We start from the raw sequence: 19831 nt of genomic DNA on the forward strand, positions 1-19831 counted from the left end.
TGCTACTCCCCCTGTATAGCCATATAACGCCATAAAAGAACAGCTTGTAGGTGGGAGACCTTCAACACCACGAGATAACGGAAGATCTTCTATGTTGCTTTATAGCACTCCATCATAAAATCTGTAAAATCGTTGGGCTTCTTAATTTAGAATGCAGATTTCCATACCAGGGAGGGAAGTACATTTTATGTCATTTTTTTACCCAAATCAAAGTGCTTGAAAGGAGAACTTTCTGCATACAACCACCAAACAGATCAATTCTTCAGCTGTCATCTTCCAAACCAAAGCGAACCTGTCAGTAAACCACCACTTTTACCGAAAAAAATTTTTTTTTTAAAGAATAAAATGTTATTGAAGAATATGGCACAACGACTGTAGCCAAAAAGAACAATTGCGCATAATACTGGAGTACTGGTTGTACACTCAATGACTGGGATTACCATCTACAAGAAATATCAATCCGCACAAGTCAGGATGTAAAAACAATAAGCGCACCAACCTTGTGCATTACCTCAATACAAAACTTGATTTTATTAAAATGAGATATATACTCACAAAGCAGTAAAACAAGCGTGTAAGATCCTCAAAGGAGCATTAAAGTGCAAGACCAGTGCAAGTCACTTCAAGGGGGGAGACTCTCAAATGTTCCGCTGACGTGTTTCGAAGGGGGCCCCTTCTCTCAGAGCTCTGAGGAAGAAAGGACCCCCTTCGAAATGCATCAGCAGAACATTTGAGAGTCTCCCCCCTTGATATGTCTCGCACTGGTCTTGCACTTTAATGCTCCTTTGAGGATCTTACATGCTTGTTTTACTGCTTTGTGAGTATATATCTCATTTTAATAAAATCAAGTTTTGTATTGAGGTAATGTGCAAGGTTGGTGCGCTTTCTTATTGTTTCACTTTGCAGTACTGGTCAGGCTTCCCCAGCCTTGTTAAGAGCTGCACAACCTTTGATCCATTGGTGGACGAACTTCCATAAGTGGTCCATCCACCCACCCACCCACCCTTGATCTGGGTCCCTGAGCGTAGGAGTTGTTGTTTCTATTTCCACTGTAAAAACAATAAGAACATTGTTTTTACTGGCTGCAGGGTAGCTTCTCTAGATTGTAAGCTCGAAAGAGCAGGGCCCTCGATCCCCTCATGTTTTGCATTGTATTGGTATTGTTCTGTCACATGTTCTGTCCCCCTTTGTAATGTACAGCGCTGAGCGAACTATTGGCGCTTTATAAATACTGTATAATAATAATAGTGAGGTCCGCGGGGGAGGGGAGAAGAGAATCAAACTGGGTGCTGAAGCAGACTTGATGAAAACTAGGAGAAATGTGGTATTCCGTGGAAATGAAGCTTGTATCATAGGCTGGTTTAGTAGCTTAGTAAGTACCATGTTTTCCAAAGTAAATTGGGGGAGGAGAGAAAGAATGGAGGGAAGAAGAAGAGGGGGGAAAGACCAGGATGGGGGTGTCTGATGGGAGAGTCAACCCATCGTGGTCTCAGGTGATTATTGCAAGTGCCTAATGGCTTAGAAATGGCAATAATTTGGGGGGATCTGAGAACTGTATCCCTGGAAACCACAAGTCTCTGAACTTTGTGAAATTTTCCTTAGTCATGGCCAATAACTCCTCCATTCACATTTATATAATTTAATTCCACTTTTACCAAAAAATTAAAGTGGAACTGAAGGTATTTGATAAACTGCAGTCAGGCAAACGTGCGTCTTCTGCAGTAAAACAAACCTACCTGCCTGCTTGTGGTCACCTGCTGCATGTAAACTGAGCTGCGTCAACTTACATCAGTCCCTGTGCGGTGGGATGACTGACTTCTGAGCATGTGCAAAAATTGCAACATTTCACCCCCACCAGTGATAATGCCCAAATACTGGCAGCGGAAATGAATGTGGACCATTAGTGGGGAGGTAGTAAAATGCCTTTAGTTCTACTCTTAATACATATTTAAAAAGGGCTTTTTTTCAGTGGGAATGAGGGGGGAATGCAATTCCAGCCCCTCCAACACTGAATGTTGATGCTGGGGGATCTATTGTCACTGGAGGGGATATAATTTTGCATGGTGGTCTATTGTTGCTGGAGAGGGATCTATTGTTGCTTGTAGGTCAGTTGATGCTGAAAGGGATCTACTGTTGAGGGAAGATTTTTTTTTTTTTTGTTGCTGGGGGGGGGGGGGGTCTGTTGTTTCTGAGGTGGTGTTTTGTTGTGGAGGTTCATTGTGCTGGGTTCAGGGGATCTATTTTACTGCTTTTCATGTAATTATTAACTAATTCCATACAGAATGGTACTTGGCTCTGTAAGGAGCAGTACGGGGAGGTGGGTAGGGGTAGGAACCAAGGGACGGTGCTCAAAGGTGGGTAGGGGTGTGGGCACAAGGGGTGACTCAAGAGGGGAGTTCCTGCACCTTTTCTCTTTATTTAAATGTAATTGCCTCTCATAAGTCCCAAGCAATGTTGTCAGCTTTGCCCAGTTCTGCTCTGCTGGAGTCCAGAACACCTACCCCCATGTATTCTAGAGATGACTAGGGGGAGTATGTCCACTTTTGTTCAGTTCTCCTCAGTGGACTAATGCTGCTTGGAATTTTAGTGCAGCTGATGCACTTTGTCAGTCAATAAGAAATTAGGAGCACACTTGATTTCTGGGTGGTTGGGTGGGTGTGTTTCTGAAGTGTTGTTGAACAAGGTTCCCTTTTCCATTTAGTGTGGTCCTACCCATGTCTACAAGTGTTTACAGCACAAATGGTGTCTTTTTTTTTTTTTTTTATTTGATGTCATGGGTTCTGCTGCTTCCCTGAGCCACCAACTCTGCCTGTGCTAAATGCAATATATCTGGCTTTTAAATTAAATGTGAAGCACTGGGTGTCTGTGTTCTGGCTTACTGCTCTTATCGCCACTTATCTTTAAAACAGCTTGTATTGGTGCTGCCATATCTGGTAAGACTTAAATTTGTGCTTCCAACGTGTGTGTGTGTGTATATATGTATGTATGTATGTATGTATGTATATGTGTATATGTGTGTATGTATATATATATGTATGTATGTATGTATGTATATGTGTATATGTGTGTATGTATATATATATAATTAATGTGTGTATATGTATGTGTGTGTATATATATATATATATATATATATATATATATATATATATATATATATATATAATTTTTTTTTTCTTAAATTGCAAATACTAAATTGATCCCAAGGATAGGCAGTTCTCTGATGTTGTTTTTGACCTTTGATAAAGTTCCAATGATGCACGCCTGCTTCTTAATGCCATTTATGTCTCTCCATAGGTGGCTGCTCGTACCGGAGAGTCCGGTGTGAGAAGACGGACACAAGCCATGTCACGATCTGCCAGTAAGAGAAGGAGCCGGTTTTCTTCTATCTGGGGTCTTGACACATCTTCTAAGAAGAAACAAGGGAGGCCAAGCATTAATCAGGTGTGATGGTAACTGGCAGAATGGAGGCAATGATCTTTGTCTTTTTGTCAGTCTGTTTGCTATCCACTGGGCAGCTTGTATACATTCCATATAAAAGTGAAATTTATTTATTTTAGGTACTTATATAGCACTGTCAATTTACGCATGCTTTTACATATATATTGTACATTCACATCAGTCCCTAACCCTCAAGGGGTGTACAATCTAAGGTCCCCTAACTCACATTCATACATACACATACTAGGGACATTTCCCATTCAAGACAGATGTGAGTTTTATAAGGTACGCTCTGTCATATGTGCCATCATCTTACCACTATATGTATAACTAAGGTTAATTTTTTTTTGTTAGTGTTTTTTTGGGGTTTTTTTTTTAGCTTTTAGTAGGATTTTTTGCTGTTGGTGTTTCGTTGGGGAAATTTCTGTTTACTTGTCATAGACATCAGGAAGTAAGTTGAAAATTTTCCCAAAGTAAGGGAAGTCTTTTCACATAGTTGCCTCCACTAGCAAAAGTCCAGGTCATGTACCACTGTACTTTATTTTTTTTAATGAACTTTATTGACACTGTGTTTTTGATAGGGGATATGTGTTCTTGTATTTATTGTACTTGATGTGTATATTTTTTTGCGCCTTTTGTGCTGGGCAAGTTTGTATACTGTAACTTTAAGACCGTTGCAGTATGGACATTAGAAAGACTTATGTATATCTGGACTCTTCTTGACTCACTCATCCTGGGCTAAACTCCGAGAGCTAAACTCTTCAGAGGAAGAGTCACATCTGGCAGGAGTAAGCATGTCAGAATTTAGTGTTGTAAATAAAGTTTATAACAATTAAAGCAGAAGTCCAGGTTAGAACTAAGCTTAAAATTGCTGCCACCCCCTTCTAACTCCTATATTATAGACCGGAGCACTCAGGAATATTTTTTAGGTATATGCAACTTCCTCTTACTAGGTAGAAGGTGGGTGGGAGCCATTTTAAGCATAGTCAGTTTTAGCTGGGACTTCTACACTAAGGCAAGAAGTACAGTGGGGTACTGTCTGAACCTTTGTCTGAGACGACAGCCAAAATGCAGATCTCAGATTAGGCCTTGCACCTGGTGCTCACATAGAAATAACTTGGATTGGCATTGCTGGTAATTTTATGAAGTTGTCCCCATTTAAAGACTATTTTTGTTCTGGTGGCATTTGTAGAATTTTGGACTTGCCCTTGGTTTCAGTCCCAATGACAATGGCCAGCAGGTAGTTTAGGGTTAATCTCTCCAGCAGGACCACAGCAATAAAAACCATAAAGCGTTATGGTTTGACTACTTTAAACACAAACCTGATCTACATTTTACCAATTTGAAGTGTTATTTCTAAGGGCCAATTCACACCAGGAATCGCACAAGAACTTGTGATTTTAGTGCAGTGCTTTTTCATTTGAATGGGCTAAAATCGAACTGCATCACACCAAAGGTTTAAAAAAAAAAAAATGCACTGCAACCGGCTCGTATGGTACTTCTGTACCATGCAGTCTGGTGCAGGGAAGTGCTGCAGATTGCAAGTGTAGTGAATTTCGAGTGTGGTGCGGGAAACGTGCATGGAACTCTGATTTCCTGCACCGCATTCTGGTGTGAACGAGCCATAAGTCCACCTACCAATGAAAAAAGCACCAATCTTTTGGAAGGATATAAGTCTTTTGAAATGTTACTTTTCTTTCCTTTTAAAAAAAAAAAATGTTTTTTACTTGCCAGGTGTTTAATGATGGTTCAGAGTCGGTCAAAAAATCATTAGAAGGCATTTTTGATGATACTGCATCAGAAGACAAGGTAATGTCAAACAAAAAGGTAACCCGCTACAAAAAAAAAATTTTTTTTTAAGACCTGTCCTAGACGACGGGTTATAGTGTAGCTTAACCCTTTGAGGACCATAAGATTACGGAACGCCAAAATAATCAATTATTTTGTTTTTAAAGTTTGTACACTTCAGTTGCTGTAACTAAGCCATTTCATGAAATAATTGGCAAAAAGCTAGATCCATTTGTTGTTGATAAGAACTAATATTTTGACTCAAACCAAAAAAAAAGAGTTTTAAGTTCTTAATCAGATGATACAGGCAATTTAAAAACATGGGACAAATACGTCCCTTGGTCCTCAAAGGGTTCATTTAGGTGAAAAATTGTGCATTTTAAAACCATCTCTACTGTGAAATGTTTCCAAGTGATGTAGGGCTTTGAGTAAGTGTTATATGCAACTCACTGGGGGTTATTTACTAAAGCTGGAGAGTGCAAAATCTAGTGCAACTCTGCATAGAGACTAGTCCGCTTCCAGATTTTATTGCCAATGCTTAGTTGAACAAGCTGAACTTAAAAGCTGATTGCCTATCTTGCACAGCTGCACCAGATTCTGAGTGGCCCAGTTTTAGTAAATCTCCCCCACTGTGTGGTGTGTGAATGCTTCAGTTTTTATAAAAAAAAAAAATAAAAACATTTGTTTACTTTTTTTTTTTTTTTTTATGTGACTTGTGAAGACCCTTTTAAAGCCAGAAAATTGTAATCCTTTCTTTTGGCATTTGCAGTTTTATATACTGTAGCTACTTATCTTAATTGTATATAGTAGAGGATATTCATAGACCCTGGTTATAAGCTACTAGTTTTAGGTGTTTGGACATTGACAACCTTACGCTGGACAGGCCCCCTGGGCATAACCCTACCCCACTCCGTGAGACCTTAAGGTGGTGATGAACCTTCTCTCCCTTTTTATAGAGAAATAATTCAGCGCTTAACTGGTTTATTTTATTTTAAATTTTTTTACTCCGTTCTTTACTATATTCTGCTACAACAATAAAATCAGTATATCTGGATTGGTGCAACCTCTGTAAAACCGTGGGAGCCAGACCCCACAGTATGGGGATGGCCTGTAATGTTGCTGTGGGCACTGGATCCTGCCTGGGCACTCAACCTTGGAATTAGGTACAATATGTGAAGTTAGAGGCAGGGTTCTATACATATCCCTAAAGGGGGTGTACCCAGCATGACGGCCAAAGCCTGGACCCTAAATAGGAGCAAGCAACATGGATGGGTAAGACCAGGTCACCCTGATCATGAACTAATTCTGTAGCCTCACAGCAAGTATGAGACCCAATATCTCAATTACTTGTGTTACACTTTTTATGTGTTTTGTTTAGCTAAGATGAAAGGAATTTAGATTTTTGTGTAAATGTCATATCTTAGAGTACAGGACACTCTCCCTTCTTTTCCTGTGTTATTCTGTATTGCTTGCTAAAAATGGTGTCACGGAGTGGGGTAACGGTACAGGGGGTCTGTATATGGGGGGTGTTTGGCAAAGCTTGTCCAATCACCTGAAGATAGCAGCCTATAACCCAGGACACACACACACATATATATATATATATATATATATATATATATATATATATATATATATATATATATATATATATCCTGTACTGTATTCGAAGAGATGGAATTTCACATGTCAAAACTACTTTATTGTTATGTCTGTTTGCACAGAAGGAAAAAGAGGTGCCTTTGACCAGCGTCCACTCTCACAATGCCGATGCTGACATCTGGGTGCACGACTACCTGATACCTTCTTGGGTATGCTTGCCAAATGATCAACCAGTCCTAATCGTCATCCATCCAGAGGATACAGCAAAGGATGCCTTAGAGATTATTTGCAGGGTAATTCACAGTCCTTGTGGTTTAAACTAACCTTTAGAGTTGTTCCATGGCATTACGCCGGCTCTTGTACTGGATAAGAGGTACTTCTGTGCAGAGGAAAAGTGTCTATGTAGAGCAGCATGGTGGACAGAAACTGAAGGATACTTTAAGTGGTTGTAAACTCTTACAATATACCCAGTGAAGTGACTGGCCTCAGGTAATACATAGAGATTAAACAAATCCTCCTACATATGTTGTACCTGTCTATCTGCAGCCTTCTCTTCTCTGCATCCATTCAAAGTCCAGAATTTATAAATCTGTTGGAGAGTTCAGAATAAAAGGGGGCAGAGAGGTGAAGTTACAGGTGCAGAGCTTAGTGAAGAGAGCTCTGAGAGCTGATTGGAAGGGAAGAGACACCCCCTCCTCCCTCTACATGGTACACAGGAACAGAGCTACGGCTGTCAATCCGCTGGAGGTCTGTCCCCTGTCACCATTTTTCTCTTGATGTTGTGAAACATGTCAGAAGCAGAGGAACGAGGCAGCAGACAGAAATGACACTTAGTGCTCTGGTTAGAGACAAGTACACACTATGGAGGGATATGCTTTATTTATCTTTCATGTTTGAGGTTTACAACCAATTTTAGATCAGACTTCAGCTGCACCAGACTTGAAAACTCCCCAAACTTTTCCTCTATTGGTCACGGGCTGTAGAATGTATATCCTCTACCTTCTCTATTCCTTTTGAATGTAACCCCTTGTTATATCTTCAGGGATATATTCAGCTATATGAGGGAGAAAACCATATAGGTACGGCAATAACCAAATATTTTTCCTTGCTAGAAAACGTATAGCCTCAAAATCCCTCCCACCCAAATTTCCACACAATTTAGAAATGGCTCCATCATGTAGCCTACAATCTTTTGAAACATGTGCACAGAGCTTCCATGCATACATTTAACAGACTATGGAACAGGGTAGGAGTCCATGATGGACCCAGTCCCCTCAATTGATGCCACCACAATTGGCACATTATAACTAGATAAAATTCTTGGTGCCTGAACTTCTCCACAGTCTCTTGATGATTTTAAAGAAATGTGTGCCTTAGTTGGTTATTCCCCCACCCCCCCCTCTTCCAAGTGATCGTGACCAGGCCTACATCTAACATTCTGTATGTTATACCTGCACAGTAACAATGTTTTGAACTTGCCTACTTCTAATCAAGGAGAGATGCCAAGACATTGTTGTTTGACTTCTACAAGGCTACCGTTTAGGAATGGGTTACTGTAGTGGGGTACATACAGTGGGGATTGAACGTTTGGGCACCCCAGCTAAAAATTTGTGTTAATGTGCATAAAGAAGCCAAGGAAAGATGGAAAAATCTCCACAACTCCAGTGTCTGCCAGATCTTTCTGGAGGGATCGTGCAGTCAAACGTGGGTTTTGAATTGTTTTTCTCACAATCCTGCGAGCTGTTCTGTCTGATATTTTTCTTGGTCTTCCAGATGTTGCTTTAACTTCCACTGTTCCTGATGACTGCCATTTCTTAATTACATTCCGAACAGAGGATATTGACATCTGAAAACGCTTTGCTATCTTCTTATAGCCTTCTCCAGCTTTGTGAGCGTCAACTATTTTCAGTTTCAGTTTTCTAGACAACTGCTTAGAAGAACCCATGGTGCTGATTGTTGGGGCAAGGTCAGATGAGTCTGGGCATTTAAAACCTTTGAGATTGACATCACCTGGTCTTCCCAGACGATGATTGAGAACAATCCATGACACTGGCATGTCTCAGCTTTGCAAAGGGGGCAGTGCATGCTATAAATTCTGCAGGGTTCCCAAACTTTTGCAGACGCCATTTTTTTGTTTTCTGTTATTTTGAAAGTGTAAATGATGGAAATAAAATCTAACTTTTGTTGACATATTATAAGAATGTCTAATCTGTAATTTGATGCCTTTTGGAGATTTTTCCATCTTTCCTTGGCTTCTTTATGCACATTAATACAAATTTTTAGCTGGGGTGCCCAAACTTTCGATCCCCACTGTAGGAAGGTGGGGGGTATTTGTTTGGGATTTTTGTTTTGCTTTAATTAAAGCGGGATGTGGTAACAATATTGTGTGACTTGCTTTGTGGCTATTGAATCTATAAAGTAGTTCTATTTTGAGTGGAGATTGCAGTCTGGTGGATTGTTAGTTCCACAATGATCTTTATTTATTGCAGCTTTTTTTCTGTTTTTTTTTTTTTTTTTTTTTTTTAATCGACTTTTTGCTTTAGATTATTTTGACCCTGACAGTAGTGATCGGTGTCATTGAAATACACAGTGTGTTGTTTTCTTATTTCCATCTGCCATCTAGTGGATGAAAAACCACATTGTAAATGGAATACAAGCTTTCACATAGTCCACCAAGACTAATGAATCACAAAATTAAGAAATAAAACCTGCATAAACAGATGATCTAGAGCAGGGCTTAAAATTTCGAGTCTAGACCTACTAGCCAAGCACAAACCTTACTCTCCACCAGTTGCCCGCCCCAGCCCTGCCCCCCACCACGCCCCCTTTAAGCTTATGAAATTACATTTTTATCTAGAATAAAGAGTCCAAATGATAAAACTGTATACAGGAATGTATATCCCAGCTCCCCTGTACTCCATTATAGTGATATGACATGTATACAGTAATGTATATCCCGCCTCCCCTGTACTCCATTATAGTGATATGACATGTATACAGTAATGTATATCCCCCTCCCCTGTACTCCATTATAGTGATATGACATGTATACAGTAATGTATATCCCAGCTCCCCTGTACTCCATTATAGTGATATGACATGTATACAGTAATGTATATCCCGCCTCCCCTGTACTCCATTATAGTGATATGACATGTATACAGTAATGTATATCCCAGCTCCCCTGTACTCCATTATAGTGATATGACATGTATACAGTAATGTATATCCCAGCTCCCCTGTACTCCATTATAGTGATATGACATGTATACAGTAATGTATATCCCCCTCCCCTGTACTCCATTATAGTGATATGACATGTATACAGTAATGTATATCCCAGCTCCCCTGTACTCCATTATAGTGATATGACATGTATACAGTAATGTATATCCCAGCTCCCCTGTACTCCATTATAGTGATATGACATGTATACAGTAATGTATATCCTAGCTCCCCTGTACTCCATTATAGTGATATGACATGTATACAGTAATGTATATCCCCCCCTCCCCTGTACTCCATTATAGTGATATGACATGTATACAGTAATGTATATCCCCCTCCCCTGTACTCCATTATAGTGATATGACATGTATACAGTAATGTATATCCCCCCCTCCCCTGTACTTCATTGTAGTGATATGATATCTATACAGTACTTCTTGAGTCTCCCATGGCGCTGGAGAGGGTGTCTCCTCTCAGCGGAGGAGAGCGGACCTCTCCTGCACCTGGTCCCCTCAGCGACGGTGCCGAAGAAGCCGGAAACAGGAACTTGGCTTCACAATGAGACTTGGTACGCAGCCGCTCCATCATCTGTGCTCACCGCTAGAGAATTTCTCCTCGCAGTTGGCAAGCTGCTTTTTCAAGCCCTGATCTAGAGCAAGGGTCTGCTAACTTGGCCCAATACAGGATTGCATCCAGCCTACAGCTAGGGTTAGGTTTTCCCAGTGTGTTGTGATCATCCCATCTGTTGCGAGAATGTATCAAAAGTAAGAAACTATCTTGCCAAATTTAGAAACTGCAGTCTGGCATTGCGTGGGTGTACAACATCTGGTCCAGTTGCTTTATTCACCTTTCTTTTGTCTGGTTGCAGAGCATATCAGTTTTGAACCATCGTGGTTAATTTGAGGCTGTGTCACTACAATCCCTATTTTGACTTGAGTTCCACCATTTTCCTTTGTATACACAGGGCTAAAGAAGTACATTTTTTAATAGATTTGCCTTCTCTTTTTTTCCCAGTATCAACAAGAAGAGTTACTGTTATCTTGTAATGGTGGCTATACACGCTTTCGATGTTAATATCTGATTTATGTGCGATTTGATCAAAACTATCAAATTAGAAACTGATTACTTAGCCATAACTTCCCTATCGATCAACTTTAAATTTTGGTTTTGATCAGATTTAATCAAAATCCCTTAATTGTTTTGTGTGATTTGATGAGAATATTCCCTCTCAATCTAAAGCTGTCCATACACTGTTTGAAATTGTGTCCAGTTCTAAGGAAGCTGATGGGTGGCCTGGCTGACCCAACTCCATTTGGCAAAAGTCAACCATTCAATCAACTGTTTAAAGGAGCTTGTATGAAACTTTCTGGCTGAACAGTGGCTGTATTCAATCAGAGGGCACTACTGTATGGGTATTTGGACAACCAGCAAGACTCAAGGTTATAAATGACTGGCCAAACTTGGACAGGTTACTTCCTCCTCCTGACAGTGTTGATGCCTTATACCCTATGAAAGGGAAGTTTAAGAAAAAATGAATTGTTTCGATGTGAACCATTTTTGCACTAAATAATCAATCTACTGTTTCAATGGAAGGCTTCAATGAAGGATTCAGTTACTAGGCATTTGGAAACTCTTTTGAAGTTCTCTTTTGCTTTGGCAGGTTCAGCCATACAGCCATCTGTTGCCACCTTGTTGGTTGCCCAGGCCATGGCAAAATGATCAGGAGAAATTAATAGTGAATAAACACTTATAGGTGATCATCTTTTTGCAAGATTACAACTCCTGCCCTCTTTTGTGTTGACGCCATGGAGAATTTAATTCTCCAAATCTATAGAAAGCCCCTATGTTCTGTGCAGAATGTTATCGTTAAAAACTTGGTCAACAAATTGCACTTGTGAAAGTTGCAATGGAAAAATAGAATGGCTGGCCGCACAAACAGCAATGTGGTGGATGAAATCCTTTACATGCAATGTGATAAGAACATGACCGCGACAGGACAGAGGAGCAGTAGACGCGTTTCACACGAACACGTGCTTTGTGCTCTTGCACTTGTGAAAGGTGCCTTCTGTCTATGCTTCTCAAGGCAAGCTACTCTTTGGAAATTCTCTTAAATAATACATTGAGGCATCTACAATCGCTCCTCTCTTGAATAGGTCTCCCCTACTGTATGGATAAGATTGGTTCACCCACTCAAACTGTCACCATCAAATGAAAGCCCTTCACTCTCCAACTCTAAGCCCACAGGACTTGCTCAAACCTTCTTCACAATGAAAGTTTGCCCTCACCCCTGAAAAAGTGGGGCAGGTGTGTATTTTTCACATTTGTTCCACCTTTGTGAGAAGATGTCCTGGACTCTTTTCTCACCCTTCATTTTGGATAGGTGCATAAAATGTTTTTATCACTGTCATCTCACTTCTGTTGCCACATATTCTTACTTGCTGCTTCACAATACAGACATGATTTTTATTTCTACATCTCCATGCAGCTTACAATCACAAGGGATGACCTTCTTTCTTAGGGAGGATTACAAGGATTTTTCAAAATCCTGGACATGGACCCTTAGCCACCTCACATGGCATGTCCCTTCTTGCTGCTAAAAACATCTTTTCAAAATACAGGATTGACTAGCTTTCTAGTCAGCCTCCTTTAAACCTGTCACTAAGTCTGTTGCAGCGGTGTTGATTCTACCTAGTCTATAGACCTAACTCTATAAATCTTTTAGGAGAGGTAACTTTGATTGCAAATTCAGTGTGATGTCTTTTCCCTCATGTATTTCTACTTCAGTGTAGCCTTTATATTCCTGAACTTGCCACACCCTGTGGAGCTATTTCATTAGACCCTTAATCAAAACCTGAGCTTTCATATCAGAGGATCTCCAAGGTACCCTGAATCAAATCTTTGAACCACAGGCCTACATACTGAAGCCCTCATTTTCCATGCAGTTGGTATCACCCCCTTCAACTTTTCTCTACTTGGGATATCACGGCCTAATCCTGACAGCGCATTTGGCCTGTCATGGAACAGCGCTAAAAATCACTCTAAAATCACTCAACAACATGCAATCGATCAATTACCTCCTTATAAGAATGTGCCACTGAGTCTATAATCTACTTCAGGGCTGCCCTATACTCAAACCATATAAAGATGCGATAAACACTCACTAGTATAAAGTGCAAGCTGCTATTCAATTATCTCCACTATTCAAGTGTATGCAGAAAAAAATCCCTAATACCATCTGATATATTACACCATATATCAATAAATCAAATTAAAGCGCAGGTGTAAATAAAGCGCAACATATACACATATAGCAAAATATTGGCATCATATAACATCCCCTTACATTGTGCAAAATAACAACTCAAAGTGCAAATAGTGTCCAAATAAAGTGCTAAATAATTTTTTAAAATATATAATGTCCATCTCATATGTAAGACCATTCACCCATGCAAAATAAACTTCTTGGATCATCTTCACACCACCAAACTGTGCTGTACCCCCCCCCCCCAAATTAACTGAATTAAGTCACCGGAGCGATACGCTGCTCAGATCACGAACCAGCTAAAATGCATGTTGCTTTGGGAATAAGTGACATAATCCTACTATCTCAGACTTCTCCAGGTAATAGTATCTCTCATTTACTCAATAGGAAAAAAAGAAGAGGGGAGCTTCCATAGCGTAAAACTATCAACTGATTTATTTTGTAAAAGCACTCACAATTACAAGTGTCGTCACTGACACAAGTTTACAAGCATAACTGTGTGTTGGATTGTCTCCGGCTGCAACAATGAGTCCAACCTCTGTGCATGGTGACATCACCTCCAAAGCCCCACCATACGTGTTTCGTCACTTGACGTTCTCCTGGGAGCGGTGGTTATGTGGCTGAAAATGCCTTGTTGATGTCAGACGTCAAAGGAGAGTGGGTAGACTTGTTCGAGATGATAGAAAGGCAACAGTAACTTGTGTCAATATGGACCAAAATCTCGGAGGAATGTTTCCAACACCTTGTTGAATCTATGGCACGAATAATTAAAGCAGTTCTGAAGGCAAAGGGTTCCAACCTGGTATTAGCAAGGCGTACCTAATAGAGTGGCTGGTGACTGTAGATTACAGGGCCATTAAGTAGTGGATGTTTATGGATTATTTTTTGGAGTATAAGGATATTTAGTGTTACTTTAAGAACCTTGCCTCTTTTGCTAGCTACTGGAAAAGATCACATTACCCCTGTTCTCAGTACCCCCTTACCCCCTTATGTGTTGGGTTCCCCACCAGATTCAGTCTATAGGTGCTCTGGCACTTTGCTGCCTTTCTCACCAAACCTCTCCAACTGTGATTGCTCTACAAACGCTCACCCAGAAATCTTCCAGTATCTCTAATTCTCTGATCTTCAGCAGCTAGGCTCTTCCAACCTCTGGTTGGGTGCCATTCTTCCTCAGGGAATGCAGATCTCTCTCCCCCATACTCTGTAATCTATCATTAAGAGGTAGATCTCTCTCACTGTGATGATAGGGAACCCCATCCTAGAAAGTGTTCCCATTCCTTGCCCAGCAGCTTTTTCAGTCTGGAATTGCCAAACACCTAGTCTTTTTGGTATCCTGCAGGTTAGGGCTAGGCCTTGTACATCCTCTTCCTAACACCTTGACTTTTGAACTTCTTGTACACTCCATGTTGCAAGAAGCTGCTCTTCCTAGTGACCTATTGTAACTTTGTGCCCCTTAGCCCTTCCTCAGGTACTCTTGCTCACACACAATTCTCCTTTTGGGCTCAAAGGGGTTACTGCCCTAAAAAGGGCCTCTGTAATAATAGAACCTCCTTATCTCCATTAACAATGGCAGCCATTATGCTGCGGTGACTTTCCCACCATGTGACTCCTGTGGGCCCTCTGCTTTTCTTATGCTACATGGGGGCAAAGTATACTGTAAACAGTCCTTGCTCCCTAAGGCTCCTCTTATAACTGTCATTGGGAATGTCATTCTCTCACCTTGCAGGCATTCAGACACTTACCATTCACCTTAACAGTGGGACCAGGAATGTCATCTGTGGCTGCCTACAACATATTTCTTGCCAGCTGGCCCCTTTTCCTTTTCTAACAGAGTAGTCATTCTATGGGTTTCCTCCTGCATCCACATGTCTGGGTGGTTATTTTACCCTTTTCCAAGGGTTTCTACCATCAAAGAATGAGTCCCTCCTTCCCTCACTGAAACCACTCTTCCAATGATCTTGGGATTCTTTGGTTCTTTACAGCATCTAGTTTCGTATGTTCTCAAAGGTGGCAGAGCTACCACCTGTTTTTCCTGATTCATCCGGGGTCTGTTGAACCGCCAATGTCTCCTCTGCTCTCCATTCAAGCCGATTAAGCACAGGCCTGTGCTTGATCAACTGTTTACCTGGCATTTCACGTAGGATTTTTACAATGGTCAGCACAGAAATGGTCAGAGCTCAGAACTTCTGGGTTCATTGTTTGGAGAACACATTGGGAAAGGCTAGTATCTCACAAGCAGATGCTCCTTCATAGTGTCATAGTATTTCCAGGATTCTGATAGAAAGGTACGTGACGTCACCATCATTGGAACATAGGATGTCAGATGAGTCTTACTCTTTTTTGTCTTTTTTTTATATTACATTTAATGTTTATGGTGCAGTGTTTTGTTAAGGCATATAATGTACAGAGATTTGAAAGATGTGAATACTGTGCAATGATGTACAATACACAGTGCACTATAAATCCTCTGCCTTTTTGTTTTTTGTTGTAGACTCATCAGTTGGATTACAATGCCCATTATCTTTGCCTGAAATTCCTCTGTAATAACCAACAGCAGCTTTATATGCCAAGACCTGAGGAAGAGATCTATGAACTGGTACGTACCACTTATCCTCCATTTACCTTTTCACTGCACAGCTTGTGGAGGTCAGTAATCTGTCCACAAAGCAGCTACACAGGCGCCATTGTTTGTAAGCAGAGCATACGTCTTAAATATTGTTTGTTATAACTAGACAGACTTGTGTCTGACACGATGTTGGTGGCTTTGGCTGCCTCCCCCCAAATGTCTTTGTGATTGTTCATTTACTGTGTAACAAGTACCTCTTAGGGTTATTTGTTGGCTGAAAACAAGAAACTTTAAAGGGTAAGCTCACCTTTCTAAAAAAAATAATACATTTTTGCAGGTAAAAAAGAAATGTGCATTTAGTTTTTTTTTTTTTTATGCTTGTAAAGCTTTGCACCTGCAATCAGCAGCGCAGTCTCAGGCTCCTGCAGAGTGTCGGTGTAGCTGTCTACAGGCAGGCAGTTACTGAATGGCAGGAAGCATTAATGAATTACCAAGAGTGCTGACCAGCGCCCTGGTAGTTCATTAAGAACAACAAGTCATCAGTACTGTATGTACAGTGTGTGTGAATGATGTGGATGTGTGGGCAGAGCATCACACAGCCACATACCTTTTTCAAATTGAGACAGTAGGTGCAGGGAGAAGATCCCCATCTTGCTGTCACAATTAGAAGGGGGAATCGGGGAGACGCTGCAGGAGCGAGAACATGTTCAATGTTCCACCCTAAAAACAGGTGGAACATGTAACATGTTCCCAAAGTTGAACTTGCCCTTTTAATGAGAGCACTCCTTCCCCATTGCAGAGTTGTCTGTGACAAGTACATGAATTGAGCACAGCATCGACACGTTTGTTGCTGCCCTTACAGCAATCTAAAGGGTGCCTACGGCACCCTTTATGAAAATCCCCAAGCGTGTCATGGTTCTGATTAATATCCATGGTGAAAGGCTGGTGTTTTAAAGGACATAGTTTTTCTAGCATCTGATTCCATTGCAAATGTTTGAAGAGCTCTCCCTGAAAAAAGCTGTAATAGCATGTTCGATTGGGGAGTAAGTGGCTACAGAGCACCAAGTAGCTGTCACAGACCCAGAATCCCCCTCTGATCAATGTCTCCACTCTGGGTCGCCACCCCAACATATCTCGCTGTCACAGACACAGAATCCCCCTCTGATCGATGTCTCCACTATGGGTCACCACCCCAACATATCTCGCTGTCAAAGATACAGAATCCCCATCTGATCAATGTCTCCACTCTGGGTCGCCACCCCAACATATCTCGCTGTCACAGACACAGAATCCCCCTCTGATCAATGTCTCCACTCTGGGTCGCCACCCCAACATATCTCGCTGTCACAGACCCAGAATCCCCCTCTGATCGATGTCTCCACTCTGGGTCGCCACCCCAACATATCTTGCTAGTACTGACCTGGGGGACAGATGCTCCCCGGGAAGGTACAACAGTAAATGTTTTAGGGGCAGCGCCTTCTGTCTGGTCAGAGGCTTCATGAGTCCATCCATGATTCTGACTTTTCAGATGAAAAAAAACAAGGGAGCAAGCTAGAAAATGTTTCTTGTACGAGAACACAACGTCCGATTTTCATTTAATTTAGTGTTCGTACAGAAATAATCGAATAGAAAAAACACACGATTGGAAGCAAAGAACAACCCTACACTTCCTCTCCTGCTGTGCTAGTACATGGCTATGTTTGCTTACGTTTGCCATGATCAGCGGAGAATTTTCTTACAAGTCAATATCATTCCGACTATATCATGATACACACTTTTGTGGAAAATCTGACTTTTTTTGTCCAATTTTCTCATAGTGCGTACTAGGCTTTGGAATGAACCATTGGTCTCATGCTCCTTTTGCACCCACTACAACACCTGCTGCACCACTGTGATGACAGTTGTTTTTTCACACTGAGACATGCAGTTGAAGTACTTTGCCACTTTTAGGCTGCTACCCCTTTTTGTTCCACCACTGAAATTTTATTACAGCAATAAGGTAATCTGTTTTATTATTATTATTATTATTATTATTATTATTATACAGTATTTATAAAGCGCCAATAGTTCGCTCAGCGCTGTACATTACAAAGGGGGACAGAACATGTGACAGAACAATACCAATACAATGCAAAACATGAGGGGATCGAGGGCCCTGCTCTTTCAAGCTTACAATCTAGGAGGGAGGGGATGGTGGCACAGGAGGAGATAGCTGTGGGGGATGGAGTGGTAGGAAGAGTGGAGGAGGTCGGCAAGTTAGCAGGGGGCGGGGTAGGCTTCCCTGAAGAGATGGGTTTTCAGGGTGCGCCTAAAGGTGAGGAGAGTAGGTGATAATCTGATGGGTTGGGGCAGGGAGTTCCAGAGGATGGGTGACACCCTGGAGAAGTCCTGGAGGCGGGCATGGGAGGAGGAGACCAGGGAACTAGAGAGAAGGAGGTCTTGTGAGGAGCGGAGTGTGCGTGCTGGGCGGTACTTGGATATTAGGTCAGTGATGTAGTTCGGGGCAGTATGGTGGACAGCTTTGTACGTCAGCGTTAGGATTTTGAATTTGATCCGTTGCGCAATCGGAAGCCAGTGGAGGGATTGGCAGAGGGGGGTGGCGGAAACGGAGCGGTTGGAAAGGTGAATGAGTCTGGCAGCCGTATTCAGGATGGACTGAAGCGGGGATAGCCAGCGGCGAGGCAGGCCAGTGAGGAGGGAGTTGCAGTAGTCGAGTCGTGATATGATGAGGGAATGGATGAGCTGTTTAGTGGTTTCTGGAGTTAGGAACGTGCGGATTTTGGCGATGTTGCGGAGGTGGAGTCTGCACGAGTTTGTTAAAGAGTGGACTTGGGGCTGGAAGGATAGGTTGGAGTCCAAAATGACACCAAGTACTCTGGCCTGCGGGGCGGGTTTGATGGTGGCGTTGTTGGACATGATGGAGAAGTCAATGGGGGGTGGTGTCCGGGCTGGAGGGAAGACAAGAAACTCGGTTTTGGAGAGGTTCAGTTTAAGGAAGTGGAGCGACATCCAGTTTGATATGTCGCTCAACAGGTGTGTGATTCAGGCGGAGACCGAGGGGGTGAGGTGAGGGGTTGAGAGATAGATTTGTGTGTCGTCGGCATAGAGGTGGTAGTTGAAGCCGTGAGAGTGTATGAGTTGGCCAAGGGAGGAGGTGTAGATGGAGAAGAGAAGGGGCCCGAGGACAGAGCCTTGAGGGACCCCAACAGAGAGGGGGAGTGAGAGGGAGGTGGTGGCATTATAGGTAACGCTGAAAGAGTGTTGTGACAGGTAGGATGAGAGCCAGGAGAGAGCAGAATCTCTGAGGCCGAGGGAGTGTAGTTTTTTGAGGAGGAGGGGGTGGTCGACTGTGTCGAAGGCCGCAGAGAGGTCAAGGAGTAGGAGCACTGAGTAGTGGCCATTAGCTTTGGCGGTTAGCAGGTCGTTGGAGAGTTTGAGTAAGGCAGTTTCGGTGGAGTGTAGGGGACGGAAGCCGAACTGTAGGGGATCGAGGAGGTTGTTGTCGTTGAGGTGAGAGCATAGGCGGGCGTAGACTAGGCGCTCGAGGAGTTTAGATGTAAATGGGAGCAGGGAGATGGGTCTGAGGTTGTTCGGGTCATTGGGGTCCAGGGAGGGCTTTTTAAGTATGGGGGTGATGTGTGCATGTTTCAGAGGGGAAGGGAAGGTGCCGGAGGAGAGGGAGAGATTGAAGATGTGGGTGAGGGAGCGTAGGATGGAGGGGGAGGGAGGTTGTAGGAGTTGTGAGGGGATAGGGTCAAGGGGGCAGGTGGTGAGGCGGCATCAGAGAGGATCTTGGAGAGTTTTAGGATGTTCTAAACCGCAATCAACTGGCCAGATATCCCAGCCCACTATAGTAAATGAACAACTTTCAGATACAGGACGCTCATCTGCTGTAATGAGCCGAGCAATGCCTTGTTTGCTCTACCTGCTCCCAGACCAGGTGT

General features: G+C 42.2%; 1 protein-coding gene across 2 annotated transcripts in view; it reads left to right on the forward strand.

The window, feature by feature from the left end:
* Positions 1-19831, forward strand: part of TIAM1 (TIAM Rac1 associated GEF 1) — a 575726-nt gene that overhangs the window by 416429 nt on the left and 139466 nt on the right. For both annotated transcript variants that reach the window (XM_089659507.1, XM_089659508.1), the window contains 4 exons: positions 3298-3444; positions 5176-5250; positions 6954-7124; positions 15813-15917. In XM_089659507.1, the coding sequence (XP_089515633.1) occupies positions 3298-3444; positions 5176-5250; positions 6954-7124; positions 15813-15917 (498 nt within the window). The remainder of the gene's footprint in view (positions 1-3297; positions 3445-5175; positions 5251-6953; positions 7125-15812; positions 15918-19831) is intronic.

This window comes from Staurois parvus, unplaced genomic scaffold, assembly GCF_062004578.1.
Source record: "Staurois parvus isolate SC_StPar_1 unplaced genomic scaffold, SC_StPar_1.0 ptg001162l, whole genome shotgun sequence".
NCBI classification, from domain to species: domain Eukaryota; kingdom Metazoa; phylum Chordata; class Amphibia; order Anura; family Ranidae; genus Staurois; species Staurois parvus.